Genomic DNA, 23,112 nt, shown 5'->3' with positions numbered 1-23,112 from the left:
TCTCAGTAACATTGACTGATTGTCACAGGGCCCTTACCCGCTCCTCTCAGTAACACTGGCTGACTGCCACAGTGCCCTTACCTTGCCCACTTATCTGAATTAGAGACAATATCAATGTGGTTGCTTTATCAAGAACAAATGTGGAGAGAAATTAATGTCACAATCAAAGTGAACTTGAGTCGTAAGAGATTGTGATAGAAAGTTTTTATTTATTTAATATAAGTATATTATTACTGATTTTGTGACCTGAAGTCATAGCCGTATTAAATCAGCTTCCCTGCCTGTATTCGCAACTCATTGATATGAAGTATTTAGTGACGTTCAAAATTGATCCCAATGTTTCCTAATCAGATTTTTTGAAAAACCAGTGCCAGACTTTATGAATAACAATACCAGACACCAGGTTTAAAGTTTAAACAAAAGATTTTACAATTTATTAACAATTTAGTATCTTTAGAAAAAAGTTAAGCAAAAAGGTATTCTGATGAATGACTATGACTTAAACATAATCTTCTTTGAATCTAGCCCCCATTCTAACAAAGACAGAAAGACAGACAAACAGATGTAATTAAGGTACTAAATCAAAGGTAAAAAAATAAATCAAGTGTAACTGGCCGGTTTACTTGACCAGACTGCATAATCTTTAAAACGGAAAGAACTGTGGATGCTGTAAATCAGGAACAAAAACAAAGCTGCTAGAAAAGCTCAGCAGGTCCAGCAGCATCTGTGAAGGAAAAGAACAGGTAAGATTTCAGATCTGGTGACCCTTCCTCTGATCAGTTCTGAGGAAGGGTCACCAGATCTGACATCTTACCTTTTTTTTTTCCTTCACAGATGTTTCCAGACCTGCTGAGCTTTCCCAGAAATTTTGTTTTTGTCCATCATCTAAAATCTCACAAGCAGATGAGATTCTATCTTAAGTTAAAATCTGAGCTATCTACAGATGCTGTAAGTCAAACAAAAACAGAAGTTGCTGTAAAAGACCAGCAGATCTGACAGCATCTGTGGAGAGAAAACAGAGTTAACATTTTGGGTCAGATTACCCTTCCTCAGAATTCCTTATTTCTAAGTAAGTGTCACAGGATCCAAAACGTTAATTCTAACTTCTGTCCATAGATGCTGCCAGACTTGCTGAGTGTTTCCAGTAATTTCTGAGCTTCTATCTTGGTTTCTGAAAACATTGAGCTATGCAAATACCTTCCAGTAGGCTTTGAAGGATATTTAATTGTTACTTGGAACAGAGGACCTCTTAACTTCGAATAAGTTGATAATGGGAGGACAGCCAGTGAGCGATCAAACCTCTGTCCTGTAGCTTTTGCAGGGACAATCCTTCTGATTTAAAGACCGTTCACATTTGGTTTCTCTTTGTTAGTGACACATCGATAGAGTTTTCTTGGAAGAAGAATTGACCTGCAATTAACTTCCAGACCTAGCCTCATAAACAAATATCAAATTGTTTCTTCTTTTTTTCCACATAAGCTGCTGCTCACAGTCCAAAGGTCACTTTCAACTCTCAGCTCACAGTTCACAGCTCCAAACCAAAAATGATAAAGAACTTAAGTACTATTGTGTCCAGTTCTGGTCGCCCTATTATAGGAAAGATGTGGAGGCTTTGGAGAGGGTGCGAAGGAGGTTTACCAGGATACTGCCTGGACTGGAGGGCTTGTCTTACGAGGAGAGGGTGACGGAGCTCGGACTTTTTTCTCTGGAGAGAAGGAGGAAGAGAGGTGACCTGATCGAGGTGTACAAGGTAATGAGAGGCATGGATAGAGTTGATAGCTAGGGACTTTTCCCCAGGGCAGGATTGACTGCCACAAGGGGTCATAGTTTTAACGTGTTAGGAGGAACATATAGAGGGGACGTCAGAGGGAGGTTCTTCACCCAGAGAGTTGAGAGCGCATGGAATAGTTTGCCAGTAGTAGTCGTGGAAGTGGAGTCATTAGTGACATTTAAGCGACTGCTGGACATGCACATGGACAGCAGTGAATTGAGGGGAATGTAGGTTAGGTTATTTTATTTTTGGATTAGGATTATTACACGGCACAACATCGTGGGCCGAAGGGCCTGTACAGTGCAGTACTTTTCTGTGTTCTATGTTCTACTCGGAGGAGTAAGCCAATTCAGCTCCTTGAGCCCCACTGTTTGATATGATTGTGGTTGATCTCATCTCTGCTTCAACTTCAGTTTCCTACCTGCTCTCCATAACTCTTGACCCCATTATGAACTCAAAAATCTATCTGTCTCCTCTTCAAATTTGCTCAATGTCACAGCCCTCCAATGCCCTCTCAGTAAGTGAATTCCAGAGATTCATGACCCTTGCAATACAGAAATTTTTCATCATCTCTTTAAACCTGCTACGCCTTATGGTATAACTACGATCTCTTGTTCTAAGTTGCCCACATGAGGAACCATCCTTTCCATGTCGACTTTGTCAATCTGCTTGAACACCTTATATCCCTCAATTAGATCTCCTCTCATTATTCTGAACACCTGAGAATGTATGCCTAAACTACTCTGTCTATCTTAAGACATGTTCTCGTCTCTGGAATCATCCTGGTGAACCTCCACTGGACTGCCTCCAATACAATGACATCTCTCCTTAAGTAAGGAGACCAGAACTGTACACAGGGCTCCAGGTGTGGACTCACTAATGCCTTGCATAGTTGCAGCAACCTTCTTTTGTATTTTTATACTCTCTTTCTTCAGCAACAGGTGCCAAAATTCCATTTGCCTTCCTTAATACCTGCTGTACCTGCTTACTGAGTTTCTGTGATTCATAAAACTAAAAAATAATGGAAGTTTCAATGCTGTTAAAATGAAATCTATGCAAGTAAAATTAAAATAACGATAAGAGGACATTAATAGAAAATGAAAACATTTTTCTCTCTCTGGAGAGCAATATTGAACAGCCTTCACATAATAATGTTATTTGTGAGCTTGGATTCTATACTGGAGGAATGTTGCATAAGTTTTAAGTTTGATTTGTACATCTATACCGTGTTCAGTGAGAAGGACAAGACGTGGGTTTTAATCTAATAATTTTCTGTGTTCTTCTGTTAAAAATATACATAGGCATCCGCTTGTGACCATTTTCAGTAATTGAATACCGTGGTAAAGAGAAAGAAAATTTATCTCACCCTGGGATCTGAATTGTCCAGTATCACCACCAACTGGGATCATAACACTTGTCATTACAAAGGCCAAAGCAGATATTACCACTCGATTCCTCAACTAAAATGGAATTTGATTCATTCAATTGTCATACATCAATGACCTTGATAGCGTGTTGTAAATTACAAAGTGAAACAAAATAGCCCTTCACCATTTTTCTTGTAAAGCAAATCCATCATATTCAGTTGTTGTAGTGGTGTAAAACACTAGTAAGTCACACATTGCAAAGTCCTCCTGAATGTGAGCCAGACATTTACATAGATCTGTGGTTAACCTCAATTCAGTGAGGCAACCCAATCTTGTATTTGTTTCCTGTTTATGACTTTTTAGGCCACTTTTCTGACAAGAAAGACTTCACCAGTCTCCTTAAACAGCTGAGATCAGACTAAATACAAAGCTCTATTTTGTCCATAACCTACCCTTGATCAATGCCAAAGAAGATACAATTTTATTTAAATGCTAGTGTATTTATATACGAATCATAGAGTGATACAACACGAAACAGACCTTGCAGTCCAACTAGTCCATGCTGACCATAATCCCAAACTAAACTAGTCAGAGTTGTTGTCTCTGGTTTGTTGCCCGTGCCACGTGCTAGTGAGGCGAGGAATAGGGAGAGAGAGGAGTTGAACACGTGGCTTTAGGATGGTGCAGGAGGGAGGGTTTTGGATTCTTGGATAATTGGGGCTTTTTCTGGGGTAGGTGGGACCTCTACAAGCAAGATGGTCTTCACCTAAACCAGATGGATACCGATATCCTGGGGGGGAAAATTTGCTAAGGCTATTTGGGTGGGTTTAAACTAATTCAGCAGGGGGATGGGAACCAAAATTGTAGTTCGAGTATAGAAAATGTTGAGAGTAGGGTGGACCAAAATAAAGTTTCAGGGACTCAAGATGGCACTGGCAAGCAAGAAGTTGGTTTGAAGTGTGTCTACTTCATTGCCAGGAGCGTCCGGAATAAGATGGGTGAACTTGCAGCATTGGTTAGAACCTGGGACTTCGATGTTGTGGCCATTTCGGAGACATGTATAGAACAGGGACAGGAATGGTTGTTGCAGGTTCCGGGATTTAGATGTTTCAGTAAGAACAGAGAAGATGGTAAAAGTCAGCGGGGGGGGGTGTGGAGGTGTGGCATTGTTGGTCAAGGACAGTATTACAGTTGCAGAAAGGATGTCTGGGGCCTCGTCAACTGAGGTAGTATGGGCTGAGGTTAGAAACAGGAAAGGAGAGGTCACCCTGTTGGGAGTTTTCGATAGGCCTCCGAATAGTTCCAGAGATGTAGAGGAAAGGATAGCAAAGATGATTCGCGATAGGAGTGAGAGAAACAGGGGAGTTGTCATGGGGGACTTCAACTTTCCAAATATTGACTGGAACACTATAGTTCGAGTACTATAGATGGGTCAGTTTTTGTCCAGTGTGTGCAGGAGGGCTTCCTGACACAGTATGTAGATAGGCCAACAAGGGGCGAAGCTGCATTAGATTTGGTACTGGGTAATGAGCCCGGCCAGGTGTTAGATTTGGAGGTAGCTGAGCACTTTGGTGATAGTGATCACAATTCTGTTATGTTTACTTCAGTGATGGAAAGGGATAGGTGTATACCACTGGGCAAGAGTTATAGCTGGGAGAAAGGCAATTCTGATGAGATTAGGCAAGATTTAGGGAGCATAGGATGGGGAAAGAAACTGCAGGGGGATGGGCACATTCGAAATGTGGAGCTTATTCAAGGAAAAGCTCCTGTGTGTCCTAGATAAGTATGTACCTGTCAGGCAGGGAGGAAGCTGTAGAGCGCGGGAGCTGTGGTTTACGAAGGAGGTGGAATCTCTGGTCAAGAGGAAGAAGAAGGCTTATGTTAGGATGAGATGTGAAGGCTCAGTTAGGGTGCTTGAGGGCAACGAGGTAGCCAGGAAAGACCTAAAGAGAGAGCTCAGAAGAGCCAGGAGGAGACATGAGAAGTTGTTGGCAGATAGGATCAGGCTATCAAGGCTTTCTATAGGTATTTAAGGAATAAAAGAATGACAAAAGTAAGATGAGGGCCAATCAAGGATAGTAGTGCTAAGTTGTGTGTGGAGTCAGAGGAGATAGGGGAAGCACTAAATGAATATTTTTCGACAGTATTCACTCTAGAAAACGACGATGTTGTCAAGGAGAATACATGAGATACAGGCTACTAGACGAGGTGGGATTGAGGTTCACAAGAAAGAGGTATTTGAAATCCTGCAGATGGTGAAGATAGATAAGTCCCCTGGGCCGGATGGGATTTATCCTCGGATCCTCTGGGAAGCCAGGGAGGAGATTGCCGAGCCTTTGGCATTGATCTTTAACTCGTCATTGTCTACAGGAATAGTGCGAGACGACTGGAGGATAGCAAATGTGGTTCCCCTGTTCAGAAGGGGAGTAGAGACAACCCTGGTAATTATAGACCAGTGAGCCTTACCTCAGTTGTTGGTAAAGTGTTGGAAAAGGTGATAAGGGTTAGGATTTATAATCATCTAGAAAAGAATAAATTGATTAGGGATAGTCAACACTGTTTTGTGAAGGGAAGGTCATGCCTCACAAACTTTATTGAGTTCTTTGAGAAGGTGACCAAACAGGTAGATGAGAGTAAACTGGTTGATGTGGTGTATATGGATTTCAGCAAGGTGTTCGATAAGGTTCCCCACAAAAGGCTATTGTACAAAATGCGGAGGAATGGAATTGTGGGAGATATAGCAGTTTGGATCGGAAATTGGCTTGCTGAAAGAAGACAGAGGGCGGTAGTTGATGGGAAATATTCATCCTGGAGACCAATTACTAGTGGTGTACCGCAAGGGTCAGTGTTGGGTCCACTGTTGTTTGTCATTTTTATAAATGACATGGATGAGGGCGTAGAAGGATGGGTTAGTAAATTTGCAGACAACACATAGGTCGGTGGAGTTGTGGATAGTGACGAAGGATGCTGTAGGTTGGAGAGAGACATAGATAAGATGCAGAGCTGGACTGAGATGGAGGTTAATGCGGACAAGTGTGAGGTGATGCCCTTTGGTAGGAGTAACCTGAAAGCAAAGTACAGGGCTCATGGTAAGATTTTTAGTGGTGTAGATGAGCAGAGAGATCTCGGTGTCCATGTACACAGATCCTTGAAAGTTGCCACCCAGGTTGACAGGGCTGTTAAGAAGGCATACAGTGTTTCAGTTTTTATTAATAGAGGGATCGAGTTCTGGAACCATGAGGTTATGCTGCAGCTGTACAAAACTCTGGTGCGGCTGCACTTGGAGTATTGCGTACAGTTCTGGTCACCGCATTATAAGAAGGATGTGAAAGCTTTGGAAAGGGTGCAGAGGAGATTTACTAGGATGTTGCCTGGTATGGAGGGAAGGTGTTACGAGGAAAGGCTGAGGGACTTGAGGCTGTTTTCATTAGAGAGAAGAAGGTTGAGAGGTGACTTAATTGAGATGTATAAAATAATCAGAGGGTTAGATAGGGTGGATAGGGAGAGCCTTTTTCCTAGGCTGGTGACGGTGAGCATGAGGGGGCATAGCTTTAAATTGAGGGGTGAAAGATATAGGACAGATATCAGAGGTGGTTTCTTTACTCAGAGAGTAGTAAGGGAATGGAACGCTTTGCCTGCAACGGTAGTAGATTCGCCAACTTTAGATACATTTAAGTCGTCATTGGATAAGCATATGGATGTACATGGAATAGTGTATGCTAGATGGGCTTGAAATCGGTATGACAGTTTGGCACAACATCGAGGGCAGAAGGGCCTGTACTGTGCTGTAATGTTCTATGTTGTATGTGCTATGTGGTCCTGCCTGCCTGCTCTTGGCCATATCCCTCCAAACATTTCTTATTCATGTTCTTATCTAGATGCCTTTTAAGTATCAAAACTCTACCCGCATCCACCAATTCCTCTGGAAGTTCATTCCACATATGAACAATCCTCTGTATAAAAATATTGTCTCTCATTTCCTTTTTAAATCTTTCTCCTCTCATCTTAAAAATATGCCCCCTTGTTTTGAAATCCTCCACAGTAGGGAAAAGACACCTGGCGTTCACCTTATCTAGATCCCTCATTATTTTATAAACATTCATCAGGTGACCCCTGAACCTCCTATGTTCCAGTGGAAAAAAGCCCCAGTCTCTTCTCACCTTATAACTCAAACCCTCCATTTCTGGCAACATCCTGGTAAATCTTTTCTGAACCCTCTCCAGGTTGTTAATATCCTTCCTTGAACACCGACCAGAATTGGACACAACAGTGTAGAAGAGGCCTCACCAATGTCCTGTACAACTTCAACATGGCATTCCAACTCTTCTCCTCAAAGGGCTGAGCAGTGAAACACTTCCTTAACTACCGAAAGAACTACCGATGTTTTTGTCTGTGATTTACAAAGTTGCTGTACAAGCTCAGGAAGTCTGGCAGCATCTTTGAAGGAAAAAACAAAGTTAACGTTTCGGGTCCAGTGACCTTTCCTCAAAACTGGCATTTCCCCTCTTCGCTGTCCACTGTACCACCGATTTTGGAATCATCTGCAAACCAGGCCTTCTATATTCTCATGTAAATCCATTTGTATAAATGAGAACCAAAAGCAGACCCAGCAATGATCCCTGTGGAACACCGCTGGCAACAGGTCTCCGGTCTGGAAAAGGTCCTTGCATCACCACTATCCATCTCCTGCCTTTTTTTCAAATTTTGTTTAGTTTCTACTTAACTAATATTCCAGTAATAAACATCCCTGATGAGCTGCGGAACGGTCACCGCACCCGAAACGTTAACGCTGTTTATTTTCCTTCATAGATGTTGCCAGACGTGGTGAGCTATTCCAGCAACTTTGTTTTTGTGTCTGATGAGCTGCGACTTTGTACTTAACTGCTTTCCAACATCAAAAGTTATAAATGTTGGAAGAAATTGGTTTACCTTGACTTCCTAGCTCGAAAATGTGCCTTTTATGCAAAGAAACTGTACTCTGGGACAGTGGTTTTGCAGATTTACCTGCAGGTCCAGCTGTGAATCGGAGTTGAAGAAGTTGCATGCACTGTACAGATGATGAATAGGCAGCTATTTAGCCTCTGGATGGAACCCTGTTGAAGCGACGAGGGGAACACCAGCCTCAGGTCACTGCCCTCAAGGGGTATGTCATCCTGACCTTGCTGCTCTCATGCGTCGGCAGCTACATCTTTCTCCCCTCTGGCACTTAATAGATCGGTGGCAGACCTGGTGGGATTTCACTTGCATGAGCTGTTGGCTACTTCAGAACCCAGCAGGTGTACTGAGCAGCAGTGTCACTTGGGAGGTGATGATCTCTGTTACCATGGCAACCAACCTACGATTATTGCTAGATCTCGGGCCAGGATTGAGTGAAACACCATTAGCACACCGCTTCCTCTTCTTGATGTTGCACATTGAATGCCTTTGAAGGCCTGTTACATTCCTTAATGGTGACACCCCTGCCCACTGTCGAGTCAATACCAGTTGTTGTGGGATAATGTATGAGTGCGTCAGTTGCTCAATTAGGGACTTTAACTCGCAATGAAGTTGGGAAGTTGTGTACAAGTCTTCTCACCATGGATTTAATCTGGCTGGAAGCAGAATTGTAGGTGGTGCCATCCTTCCACCTGATTAAATATCCTTTATTTCCAAACTTGCCACAAGGGAAAGTACAAAATCCTGCTGTTTTTGTTATTAATTCATGGTTTAATTTTGCAATCAGTGTCATAAGCAGCAGATTAGTTCAGTCCTTGTGAAATTGAAGGCAATGCAACACTTTAATTGGTCACTTTTTAACGTGGTAGGTTCTCAGACTGAGGAAATGGTGAATGTTGTTGATCTTTAATGCAATATAATGGAGGAGAGAAAAATCTGGACTACAAAACCGACAGGAAGAAAATTATAATCTGTCAGTGCTGCCTCCATTAGAACAATGCCAAGTAAATACCCATCCCCATATCGAACAATAGAAGTTTGCTGCATATCAGAACATACCCATTGAGTGGGGAACTGACGAATAATGCAAGAACACCATCGGATTGAAATAGTTTTATTCTAAGGATTTCAGAAAATGCTGAGATTTTTATTGCAAGCAATACTTGTGATGGAGTATTTTTTAATGTCAAAATGCTGCAACAGTTTGGAAGAACCAATATTAAATGGATATTGTTGCAGATAACATATGTGAATGAAATAAAATTGTTTGCTTAAAGTATTTTGTAATTGTAATTGAATGTCGCATTTTTGTATCTTAGTTGTCTTCTGTTTCTTCTGTTTCTTATTTTTATGGAGCAGGTATTGTCCTGGTCACTTGTAATGCTACCAATTCAAGATTAACTACATGGATGGTCTCTATCAGTTGCTTAATCCCCAATGCCAGTTTGTAATCCTGAATCCAATATTGTCGCTTCATCAATCAAAGTTTGAGATCAACAGCTTTCATTTTACTATCTGGAAGTCAGTCAGTGCAGATTTTGTTTGTAAACCAGCGTTCTGTATGTAAAACTGCTTTGTTTATTCAGATTAGTTAGCTGAGATTCATTTTAGTGAAATGGTTCATAACTAAGCTTCATCTCTTCCTCATCCTGAACACATGGTATGTCACGCAATGGCTATTCAATTTTGCATTGGTGCCGGTTCAAACCATGTGTATTCCAACTACCAATTGATACAGATGAAATAGTACCATTTCCTTTTTAGTACCATTCTCACCATACAGTGTTTCGGCATTTCATTGCGTTTCTGTGTACAGTTCTGAACCAGCCGCTTGCCCCAAGCTTGCCAAATGTCTAGAAGTTGTCATGACATTGTCAAAGAATTCATTGCATGGTAGATTCAGAGATAAAGTCATGTAAACTGGTCTGCGTTAATGCCTATGCTGCAATCGGGCGAAACACTCAGGCCATTGTCTTAACTTTTCTCTCTTGTATTTATATTGAAATGCTGACCGTGCCGTTTGCTCCACTTACTGGGATTGGATTTGTTACAGAAGTGTTGAACATCAACTTGCCAAATACAATTGGATGAAAAGGATGAGGCCAATCAGTCTCTTGAAACACTTTCTCTACGCACTTAACATTACAACATTAATTGACAATGAAAAATTACGGACGTGCTTCAGAAGATTAGATTTGAAATAGAGATTTGTGAATATGAATGGAGCTATATGTGTCTCCATCTCAGGCACCAACTTCAAGTTCACCTGGACTATCTCCAACACCTCCCTCACCTTCCTGGACCCCTCTGTCTCCATCTCAGGCAACCACCTAGAAACTGATATCCATTTCAAGCCCACCGACTCCCACCGTGACCTAGAATACACCTCCTCCCACCCACCCCCCTGCAAAAATTCCATCCCCTATTCCCAATTCCTTCACCTCCACTGCATCTGCTCCCAGGATGAGGCATTCCACTCCCGTACATCTCAGATGTCCTCGTTTTTCAAGGACCGCAACTTCCGCCCCCATGTCTCTGCAACACATCCCTCACACCCCGTCGCCACAATAACCACCAAAAGAGAACCCCCTCATCCTCACACACCACCCCAACAACCTCCGGATACAACGCATCATCCTCCAACACTTCTGCCATCTACAATCCGACCTACCACCAAAGACATTTTTCCCACCCCACCCTTGTCTGCTTTCCGGAGACACCACTCTCTCCGGGACTTCCTTGTCCGTTCCACACTCCCCTCCAACCCACCACACCCGGCATTTTCCCTGCAACTGCAAGAAGTGCTACACTTGCCCCCATACCTCCTCCCTCACCCCTATCCCAGGCCCCAAGAAGACTTTTCTCATCAAGCAGATGTTTAACTGCACATCTGCCAACGTGGTATACTGCATCTGCTGTACCCAGTGTGGCCTCCTCAACATCGGGGAAACTAAGCACAGACTTAGGGACCGCTTTGCAGAACACCTACGCTCAGTTCACAATTAACAACTGCACCTCCCAATCGCGAACAATTTCAACTCCCCCTCCCATGCCTTAGACAACATGTCCATCCTGGGCCTCCTGCAGTTCCACAATGATGCCACCCGAAGGTTGCAGGAACAGCAACTCATATTCCGCTTGGGAACCCTGCAGCCCAATGGTATCAGTGTGGATTTCACAAGCTTCAAAATTTCCCCTCCCCCTACTGCATCCCAAAGCCAGCCCAGTTTGTCCTCGCCTCCGTAACCTGTTGTTCCTCTCACCTATCCCTTCCTCCCACCTCAAGCCGCACCCCCATTTCCTACCTACTAACCTCGTCCCGCCCCCTTGACCTGTCCGTCCTCCCCGGACTGACCTCTCCCCTCCCTACCTCCCCACCTACACTCACCTCTACTGGCTCCATCCCCACCTCTTTAACTTGTCTGTCTCCTCTCCACCTATCTTCTCTATCCATCTTCGATCTGCCTCCTCCTCCATGCTTATTTATTTCAGAACCCTCTCCCCCTCCCCCTTTTCTGATGAAGGGTCTAGGCCCGAAACGTCAGCTTTTGTGCTCCTAAGATGATGCTGTGTTCATCCAGCTGCATACTTTGTTATCTCTATATCTCTTAACAACCTCATTAAGTGAGTTCTAGAGGGAACTATGCAGGGTAGACTTAGGGTTTATCATTCTAACATGCCAGTCCTGAAAGATGAAAGTTGGTTTGTGTTGGATGTTTGTTTCATAGCTATGAAAGATATCCTGAAAGGATTTTTCAAATCTTTTGTTGAGAGTTGTACCCATTTAGTCACTCTAATCCTTTTCCTTTTTTAAAGTTTCCTTGGTAGTCACAAATTTCAAATATCTGCAGAATTTTATTCGGCTTTGTATTGGTTCTTTGTGATTCTCTGTTAATGGCTCTGCAACCTGCTAGCTAATTACAGAATTTATCATTGGTGTGCCTGTAACAAAATCTTTAGTCTTAGACTATATATCCCAATTTCAGGAGAAAGTCCAGAGAGACCTTTTAAAGGAAAGGGGTTTAGAAAGAAAACTTAAGTTCTATAGATCAAAGTCATGAATAGTTGATGAATTATTTGCATTTCATATTTCTAGAACCTACCCCGGAAGAGAGAGCCCAGAGAATTGCCAAAGCTGTCCGCAAACAGTCAATAGAAGTGAAGGAAAATTGGGAGCAGTTGAAAACCCATGCGAGCAACTGGCAGAAACAGGTGGAAAAGGCGTTGGAGAAACTTCAGGAACTGCAGAAAGCTCTGGATGATGTTGAGGCTCATGTGATAACAGCTGAGGGGGTCCGCACTGATTGGCAACCTGTGGGTGACCTGCTTATTGATTCATTGCAGGATCACATTGATAAAACCGCAGTAAGTGCAATTACATTACACTTCACTTATGAACAGATGTAACCAAAATGTTGTATCGAGACGATCAGTAATATGAGTACTTAAGCAATATTGATTGAATGGTTGTTAACTTAATTTGAAAATTAAAACTTAGTTGAGCATGCCTTCTGATGATATCACAACATTAATATTAGTATAATTGAGGATTCTATTAGTCAGTGACATCAGCTGAGTTATCTGCTTGTTGCCATGTTATCAGGATTAAAGGTAAAGTCTTAGCACGCCATTTGGCCACTCCTTCGAGAGAGACAACTGGTTATGATTTAACCTGAAGATCACCAAGCCTCAGGGAAGTAGAGGGGTTGAGGCGAAGATCCCTTGTGATAAGCTCACTGGTGTAGCAATTGAGACCTGTCTGCAGGGCATCACTCTGCATCATAAACCAACCGTTCAGCCAACTGAATTTGAATAGAGTTTAGGATTCGAGAGCGATCCATGCAATTGTATTATTTTTAAATGAATGTTTCTCACTGGGACTCTCTCACTGGCAAACTTTTTAAGAGCCAGCTCAGCCATACAGGCTAGATCAATTCCTGATCTCAGCTGAATTTTTAGATCTCAGGTGGGTCAGCGTTAGGAGTTCAGTGATTGGAATGAATTCTCATTAAGTTAGCGAGAGGGATACTACACATGAATAGATCAATGTTTTGAAAAGAGGATGAGATATGAGCAAAAGTTTAATTGATGTAGAAGACCAGCCACAATCATCATCAACGGTGGAGCAGGCTTGAGCGGCCACGCAACGTTGTGCTGCTGCTATTTGACTTGTTCTGTGGAAAAGAAGGAAAATGGTCAAAGTTTCAAAAATACTGAAGACCACATCATTCCACAACCTCAAAATTTGGTTGTGTTCAGCATATTGTCACTACTAGTATCCCTCTTTCCTAGTCTATAGTCTCAGCAGCTCTACTCTGCCCAGAAGCTGTTTACTTGTGACATTTTTGAAGGATCTTCCCAAGTCTGAAAATCATTTTTGTTTTTGTAGAATCAGAGTTGGCCAGTGTGGAAGGAGGTCGTTTGGCATATCATAGCTCTTTGAAATAACTCCCCAATTCGTTCCCCTCTGCTTGGCAATGACTTCAACCACTTATAAAATCTCTTTAATGGAGGGAAACATTTGAAGGCATCTGAAAGGAGTACTAACGATCCCAGAATACACCTGAGCCTTATTAAGTTCTTAGTTCTGACAATCAAGAGCTTGATCAAAGAGGATTGTTTTAAAAAGTGCCTTAAAACAGGAAAGGTACAGAGGCCAAGAGGTGTAGGAAGTCTTTTCTTGGGTTTGAAGCAATTAAATGTTTGGCAACCAGTAGTAGGCCATTTAAAATCAAGAGTGGGCAAGAGGACATAATTAGACGAGTGCAGATACCTGAAGTATGGTTGGACTGGTGGAGATTACCAAAATAGTGATAGGTATAGCCAAGGAATGATTTGTAAACAAAAATGAGAATTTAATAAAATTACTGTTAATAGTATCAGTTAGGTAGAAAGTACAGAGAATAGGATTTGGTTCAAGATGAGACTCAGGCAGTGGAGTTTTAGATGACCTCAAGTTTTCAATGGGCAAATGTGGGACTGCAGCAGGGAATGCATTGGAATTGTCAGGTCCAGAAGTGATGTAGTTCCAGATGAAGGTTTCACTGCTAATGAGCCAAGACAAGAGACAGTTCGGCAGTGTTAAAAAGATGTAAAGAGACAGCTTTAGGGATTGCATGAATGTGTGGTCAGACGTTCATCGTGGGATAAACAAGATGCCAAGGTTGTGCTGAGACAAGCATAACATTACATTGTTGCCAAGAGGGAGTAGTGCAATCAGTAGGTAGTGAATAGAGATTGGTGTGGGGACCACAAACAGTGGTCTTCCCAGTTTTAAATTGTTGTCTCTACATAGTTCTGCAACTTTATGTTCTGTTCAAAGGGCATTACTGACAAGAAAACAGAAGTTAGCCATTTGTTTACTTGTCAATATGTCTTTATTTTTCCACCATGTTCTCCAATTATTAACAAAACATGTGCAGTGTACTAAGTGAACCATTCAAACCTTAAAAGGAAATGTTAAAATTGTAGAATATAAAGTTAAATTTATTTTATTGAAAATTTAAATAAATTATGAGAGGGTTTGACCAAGACTGAAAGGAATTAAATGGAACACCAGATGAATAAAACAAGCAGTAATAAGGTGTTATTAGCTGGATTTTCCTGAAGAAAGAGAACACAGCCAACCTCTCTTCCATAAGGGGGATTAATTGTGTGGTGTCAGACACAGTCGATTAAATCATTCCTTCTGCCTTTACTTTCTGTCTACGCTATGGTTGTAATATTTCCTTTTTTAAATGCTCAAGATTAGACATACTTCACTTGACATTCTCATTTTATAAATTTTAAGAAGTTGGCTTATTATCAAGTCATGGTAGGATTGAAACCACATTCTATAACTGTTTGAAGTCAGAAGTCACATACACCAGCTTATAGTCCAACAGGTTCATTTGAAATAGAACATAGAACATAGAACAGTACAGCACAGAACAGGCCCTTCAGCCCACAATGTTGTGCCGACCATTGATCCTCATGTATGCACCCTCAAATTTCTGTGACCATATACATGTCCAGCAGTCTCTTAAATGACCCCAATGACCTTGCTTCCACAACTGCTGCTGGCAACGCATTCCATGCTCTCACAACTCTCTGCGTAAAGAACCTGCCTCTGACATCCCCTCTATACTTTCCACCAACCAGCTTAAAACTATGACCCCTCGTGCTAGCCTTTTCTGCCCTGGGAAATAGTCTCTGGCTATCAACTCTATCTCTGCCTCTCATTATCTTGTATACCTCAATTAGGTCCCCTCTCCTCCTCCTTTTCTCCAATGAAAAGAGACCGAGCTCAGTCAACCACTCTTCATAAGATAAGCCCTCCAGTCCAGGCAGCATCCTGGTAAACCTCCTCTGAACCCTCTCCAAAGCATCCACATCTTTCCTATAATAGGGCGCCCAGAACTGGACGCAGTATTCCAAGTGCGGTCTAACCAAAGTTTTATAGAGCTGCAACAAGATCTCACGACTCTTAAACTCAATCCCCCTGTTAATGAAAGCCAAAACACCATATGCTTTCTTAACAACCCTGTCCACTTGGGTGGCCATTTTAAGGGATCTATGTATCTGCACACCAAGATCCCTCTGTTCCTCCACGCTGCCAAGAATCCTATCCTTAATCCTGTACTCAGCTTTCAAATTCGACCTTCCAAAATGCATCACCTCGCATTTATCCAGGTTGAACTCCATCTGCCACCTCTCAGCCCATCTCTGCATCCTGTCAATGTCCCGCTGCAGCCTACAACAGCCCTCTACACTGTCAACGACACCTCCGACCTTTGTGTCGTCTGCAAACTTGCTGACCCATCCTTCAATTCCCTCGTCCAAGTCATTAATAAAAATTACAAACAGTAGAGGCCCAAGGACAGAGCCCTGTGGAACACCACTCACCACTGACTTCCAGGCAGAATATTTTCCTTCTACTACCACTCGCTGTCTTCTGTTGGCCAGCCAATTCTGTATCCAAGCAGCTAAGTTCCCCTGTATCCCATTCCTCCTGACCTTCTGAATGAGCCTACCATGGGGAACCTTATCAAATGCCTTACTGAAGTCCATATACACCACATCCACAGCTCGACCCTCATCAACTTTTCTAGTCACATCCTCAAAAAACTCGATAAGGTTTGTAAGGCATGACCTACCCCTCACAAAGCCGTGTTGACTGTATTTGATCAAGCCATGCTCTTCCAGATGGTCATAAATCTTATCCCTCAGAATCCTTTCTAACACCTTGCAGACGACAGACGTGTGACTTACCGGTCTATAATTGCCGGGGATTTCCCAATTTCCTTTCTTGAAGAGAGGGTATCCTTGCCTGCATGTAATCCTCTCTAGCTGAACTTGACCCTAGCTTCCTCCACCTTATGTAAGCTACCTTCTTCCTTTTCGCTAGAAGCTCCACCGCTCTCGTCATCCAAGGTTCCTTAATCTTACCCCTTCTTGCCTGTCTCAGAGGGAAATCACACAAGCTTTTGGAGTGTAGCCCCTTCATCAGGTGCAGTTGGAGAGGTGACCACACAGACACACATTTTATAAGCAGAGAGATCAAAAGATCATAGAATTGGCCTGAGTGGAGTGTCAGATAATAACTCTATACAGGTGACCAAGAGTGTTAGAGACAAGTAAAGTGTTTATAAAGTCAATGTCAGTGCTGTGCTATCATGATAATCAGGCAGAGCAACAGGAATGTACAAAAGGTGACATCTCAGGTTAGACTCTGACTTGTAGTTTCGAGGCTTGTGTTCAGAATCTGTCTTAGAGTTTTAACCTTTATTTCAAAAGCGGGAATTTATAAGATGCCACATTGACTGACTGTCACTGCAATTTGTGTGTTTTTTCAACAAAATATCTGCAAATAAACAAACACGCTAAATGAAGACTTATTATCTGACACTCCACTCACACCAGTTGTATGATCTTTTGATCTCTCTGCTTATGAATTGTGTGTCTGTGTGTTCACCTCTCTGACTGCACCTGATGAAGGGACTGCATTCCAAAAACTTGTGTGATTTCAAATAAACCTGTCAGATTATAACCTGATGTCATGTGACTTCTGACTTTGTCCATCCTAGTCCAACACCAGCACCTCCACATTATAACTGTTTGGAACCTAGTCAGTCCAACAGGTATATGTCGAACATTTGACTTCGGAAGGATGCCTCGTGCTGAAAAGTTCATTAATAACAAAGGATTTCTCCATTATGCTATCTATCGTAACATGCTGCATCTCACAGTCATAATGAAAGAATGCCCACTTTAATTTAGCAGGGCCAAGAACAGTTATGGATATTTTTAGCATGGGAGGAGGCCATTCAACCTATGTTATCTGTGCCAGCTCTCTCCTAGAGCAACAAAATTAACCCTTTTCTTGAACTCATTCCACATATTTCACAGAATTGAAATATATAGGTACATACTTAAGAGATTTTAACATCAAGTGAGCAGCTCTAGCACTTCACCTTGTCACTAAAAATTGAAAACGAAACTTACAAAGAGTGGGTCTTTATTTTGTTCTGTTTTGATGAAGAAGAAGATGCAAGGCAAAGTGCTAGAACTGGCCTCTTGAACTTACAAACTTTTAAACGTGTATAAAATGAATTCTGTGCGCATCTACTAAAAGCAGTTTTATGGAAGGAAAAGGTACCAAAGAAGATTTGCTGTTTTGTACTTTATCCTATTATACTCCAACCTGTAAAAACAGAACTCTACGACTGTGAGTGTTGAGTTCTGAGAGGGTGCTATCTTGTTTGAATTTACATTGCTAAGTCTAGGTCTATTTTCCCAACAGCAAAATTGGTAATCCAGAAAGAAATGGATATTGGTTTCTCGCATTTGTTGGCTGTAAGTGTCTGTATACAGTTTGAGTACAGTTTCCCTATGTACAGGTGCTTAAACTGCTTTTACAGTTTGAACATTTGTTGTGCCAATGAAAATTTTTTGAATGGTTTCACCTCCAGTTTTCTTCTTTATACATACTTGGTATTTTTTCAGGGTAAGGACTATATTCAAAATCTGACATTGGGTTTTGAAAGACAGCAGCCTTTGTTTTGGAGAGATAATGGGAACTGCAGACGCTGTAGAATCTGAGATAACAAAGTGTGGAGCTGGATGAACACAGCAGGCCGAGCAGCATCTTAGGAGCACAAAAGCTGACGTTTCGGGCCTAGACCCGTCATCAGAAAGGAGGGAACGGGGAGAGGATTCTGAAATAAATAGGGAGAGACAAGGAGGTGGACCGAAGATGGATAGAGGAGAAGATAGGTGGAGAGGAGAGTATGGGTGTGGAGGTAGGGACGTGACAGGTCAGTCTGGGGAGGACAGACAGGTCAAGGGGGTGGGATGAGGTTAGTAGGAAATGGGGGTGCGGCATGAGGTGGGTGGGGGGGATAGGTGAGAGGAACAACAGGTTAGGGAGGCAGGTCGAGCTGGGCTGGTTTTGGGACGCAGTGGGGGGAACGGGAGATTCTGAAGCTTGTGAAATCCACATTGATACCATTGGGCTGCAGGGTTCCCAAGCGGAATATGAGTTGCTGTTCCTGCAACCTTCGGGTGGCATCACCATGGCACTGCAGGAGGCCCAGGGTGGACATCTTGTCTAAGGAATGAGAGGGGGAGTTGAAATTGTTCGTGACTGGGAGGTGCAGTTGTTTATTGCGAACCGAGCATAGATGTTCTGCAAAGCGGTCCCCAAGCCTCCGCATGGTTTCCCCAATGTAGAGGAAGCCACAACAGGTACAGCAGATGTTTTGGATATTTCTTAAGCATTGATTTTCATTCAAAGTTGGTTGGATTTTGCTGAAGCAATAGACATAACTCACTATGACATAGACAATGTCAGAGTTAATGTTTCGGGTCTAGTGACCCTTCCTCAGAACTCACTCTTCACTGATGCAGCCAGACTTGGTGTGCTTTTCCAGCGACTTTTGTTTTGTTCCTTATTTACAGTGTCCACAGTTCTTTTGTCTTTTATGACACAGACAAAACTTGATCTCTGCAGGTAGCATGATGCTGCATTCTCCAACTTCCCTGCCTTTTTGTAATATAATATTGTCTTTTTAGGACAGAAGTGGCTTTTTTGTTTGTTTGTTTTAACTTCTGCACATACTTTCTATGCAGGTTAAAAGCCTACACCTTTTTAGTTCACTGTAGAGCTGTATAATGAAGGCTTTCAACATTTTTTTAAAAAAGTATAAAATCAGTGTTGCTTGTTTTCCAAAATGTGATGTGCAAGTGCAACACTTAACAGTGTGTTCATCAAACTATTGTTTCCTTTGATCTTTGTGTTGCAGAAATTTCTAGAATCATTTTATATATATTTTTCTTGATATGTTTTAGCAGCTTTCCTGGAGCAAGTCTGTTTTCCTTAGGATGAGACTACTTTCAGACGTACTCACTTTATTATGAGATTTAATTGGGGTAAAATGAGGAGGATTTTTATTCACTGAGACGCACATGACTATATATTTAAAGCATTGGAAAATGCATTCTGTTAGGACTGTCATGTTATCTGGTGTTTGTACCAGGCTTTCTGATTAACTGCAAGTGATTAAGGATGCTATATGTTATTACAAGAGGAAATGAACGTATAAGTAAGGATTTTATGCCACAGTTATACATTGCATTGAAGCCATACCTCAATTATTGCATATAACACAAGTTGCCTCATTTAAGGAGGCAGTTCAGATTTAGGTTTACGAGAACAGTACTTGTAATTAATGGGTTGTCTTATCAAGTAAGATTAGAAGGACTGGGCTTGTTTTTGTTGAAGTTGAGAAGAGTAAAGAGGTGATTTACTTGAAGTATATATGATTCTGAATGGTCTTCGCGAGCGCAGAACTAGGGACACTTATGCAAAATTTGGAGTTGCCACTTAAGGACAGATGAGCAGAGCATTTTTTCTCTGATAGTTGTATGACATTTGAACTAGCTGCCTCATAAGATGACAGAGTTGGGGGTCATTGAATGTTTTAAGGTGGTCTTAGATTCTTGTAAGGCAGGGAAAAGGCCTCTATTAGTTGGAGTCATACCAAGCACAAAGGAAAACGTTTGTGGTTGTTAGACATAGTCATCTCACCTCCAGGACATCTCTGTAGGAGTTCCTCAGGGCAGCGTCCAAAGCCCAAACATCTATGCTGCTTCAGCTTCCCTCAATAAAGTCAGAAGTGGGGATGTTCGCTGATGACTGCACAATGTTCAGTACCGTTTCCAACTCCTTTGATAATAAAACAGTCCATGTTCAAATGCAGCAAGCCCACTATATTATCCAGGCTTAGGCTGATAAGTGCTAGGTAACATTTGCACCACGCAAGTGCCAAGCAATGGCCATCTCCAACAAGGGAGAATTTAGCCATCATCTCTTGACATTTAATGCTGTTACCATCGCTGAATCCCCCACCGTCAACATCATGGGTGTTACTATTGACCAGAAACTGAACAAGATCAGCTCCATAAATATGACGGATTCAAGAGCAGACAACCCTGTTATGTGTAGATGATTTTCATCACTCCATTTTATCAAGGTTTATCAATGGAAATTTGGGATTTGTCATATTTCTGAGGAGTCGAACAGCAGCATGCTTTTCTTTTCATCAATTCTTTGTAATTTATTGTATTTGAAACTCCTATTGCCAGAAAAAGAAAATATGTGGCTTAGCGACTTTTTTTGAATGTCTTGTGAGAAGTGCCATTCAGAGGTGGTCACATTGTTACCTTGTGATCAGGCTGGACATGAGATGAGGCTTGGGGTGGGAAGATTTTGAAGCAGGCACTTCAGAGAAAGCAGCCCCGACCTATTCAGCCTCTCCCTACAGTCAAACTCTCCAACCCTGGCAATGTTCTTGTAAATCTTTTCTGAACCCTTTCAAGTTTGACAACAACTTTCCTATAGCAAGGAAACCTGAATTGAATGCAGTATTCCAAAAATTGCCAAACCAATGTCCTTTGTAGCTGCAACGTGACTTCCCAACTTCTATATTTAGTGCTGTGACCCACAAAAGCAAGCATATTAAACACCTTCTTCACTGCCTGCAACTTCACTTTCAAGGAACTCTGAACCTGCACCCCAAGTTTGTTTGGTGACCCTGCTGAGGACCTTACCATTAAGTGTATAAGTTCTGCCCTGATTTCCCCAACCAAAACCTAAAATCCTTTCCACATTAAACCTAACTGTCTGCTATTTGCTTGGTGGTATGTATAAAAAGGGAAGAGTTTATGCTTCTTCAAAGAACCCATACCCTACATTCAGAGATTGATTTTCTAATGGCTTGAATTGGAACTGGTGAACAGAATGAGTTTTGGGATGCCTCAGGATGTCTTTATATGTGATGTGCATCAGTCAGGTGTCAAATTGTAATTTCAAATACAGTTCTGCATATAGATGTCATAACGTAAGAAAGAGGAACAGGACTAAGTAGAATTGTCCTTCAAAGCCTTGTTGAGTTGATTTGTCCTGTTTTGTTTGTTACTTCTACATTTATTAAATTCACTTTTTTTTAAAAGCATTCTTTCACAGGATGAGAGCACTGCTGGCAAGGCTAACATTCATTTCCCATCCAGGAATGGCTTGGTGGGCCATTTTGGAAGTCAGTAGAGAGTCAGCCATATTCCTGTGAATTTGAAGTCATCTACCAGAATTGCTAAGGAAAGCAGATTCCCTTCCTCAAAGAATATATTAGTGAATTCAGTTTTCTGTTAAAACAATTTATGACAGTTTCATCGTCACCGTTACTTTTAACTCGAGATCTTTATTAATTGAATGTCATTTCCAGCAGATGCTTTTGTATATTGTATTTAATATTAGGATGTTAGTTTTAACTTAATTTCTTATTAACATTTAATAATTAATTTCAGGATGTTTCTCAGATTTTGTATGCTTACTCTCTGTTAGGCTTTTAAAGAAGAAATTGCCCCAGTGAAACAACAAGTCAAAATATTAAATGATCTGGCCAGTCAGTTATCTCCACTTGATGTCTCTTTAACTCCAAAGATTTCTCACCAGCTTGATGACCTAAATATGAGGTGGAAACTTATCCAGGTAACAGTGAAAACATTTTCAAAGCTAGTCAATCTGTTGAAGAAAGCATGTACAAATAATTTGGCTTCAAACATATGAGCAAGATAAAGAACCCTTTCAATTTAAGCGAGCAATTAATATTTTATTATCATGGTTCATGTAGTTATTTAGTTTTATAATATTTCTTTTCCAAAAATACAATGCTCTGGTCTGTAGTCTGCACTTTAGAATGTAATTGCAAAACAAAATCCAAATAGTGAGAGATGTGAGCATCCAAACCACAGTCTGAAATTGTTCAGGACTGGAACAATTTGAATATATTCATAATGAAGCTGCAGGTAGCAGATATTTTTCCCGATCCATCTAAAAGAATTTGGAATTGGAACATTGTGCTCACTGCTGTACACTTCAGTATTATGTATTGTTTCATATATTTTAAGTCCCTGAGGAAGACAAACTTTAATGAATTACAACAAAGATATACTTGATGCATTGAAGGGAAAAATGACATAAAATTGTATGAACTGCATGTATTTCTTTCAATTGAGCAGATTTGGATTGATGTCAGCGAAGTAATATATGAAAATTTTCTTCATCCCTTAAAGCCTCATGAAATGTTTTACTGAGCAAATTATTTCAGTCTTGTTCTGCGTCAGAAGCTCGCTTGGGCATGTAGCACAATAAAACTCCTTACCAGTTCTAGAAAGCAGACAAAAACATAAGAAATAGCACCAGGATCTGGATGTTCTACCTCTCGAAACTGCCTCACCATCCTATAAGAACATGGCTGACCTGCCCAGGACTCAACTCCTCTTCCATACCAGCTTCTCAGAGCCCTCAACTTCTCTATTTCAAAAATCTTATCTACCACCTTCTTTAAATACTTTCAGTGATTTACCTTTCATAATTTTCTTGTATTCTGAACAATTGCTACCTGCTGAAAGAAGAAATTCCTTTCCATCTCAGGTTTCAATAAAAGTTCCCTTATTCTGTAACTATGTCGCTGAGTTTGAGATTTCCACACTAATGGAAAC

General features: G+C 41.5%; 1 protein-coding gene across 15 annotated transcripts in view; it reads left to right on the top strand.

Moving 5' to 3' along the window:
- The window catches only part of LOC125454807 (utrophin), a 572,019-nt gene that overhangs the window by 396,071 nt on the left and 152,836 nt on the right, over window positions 1-23,112 (top strand). For 14 of the 15 annotated variants that reach the window (XR_009446113.1, XR_009446114.1, XM_059648282.1 and 11 more), the window contains 2 exons: window positions 12,170-12,438; window positions 21,953-22,099. Coding sequence is in view for 13 of the 15 variants with exons in the window: in XM_059648282.1 (XP_059504265.1) it covers window positions 12,170-12,438; window positions 21,953-22,099 (416 nt within the window). In the remaining 2 variants the exon portion in view is untranslated. Of the gene's footprint in view, window positions 1-12,169; window positions 12,439-21,952; window positions 22,100-23,112 lie in introns of those variants that run through there. The other variant, XM_059648283.1, reaches the window with a different exon arrangement.

The sequence above is a fragment of the Stegostoma tigrinum genome, chromosome 9, assembly GCF_030684315.1.
Source record: "Stegostoma tigrinum isolate sSteTig4 chromosome 9, sSteTig4.hap1, whole genome shotgun sequence".
Classification (NCBI taxonomy): domain Eukaryota; kingdom Metazoa; phylum Chordata; class Chondrichthyes; order Orectolobiformes; family Stegostomatidae; genus Stegostoma; species Stegostoma tigrinum.
This window is presented reverse-complemented; position numbering and strand designations above follow the sequence as displayed.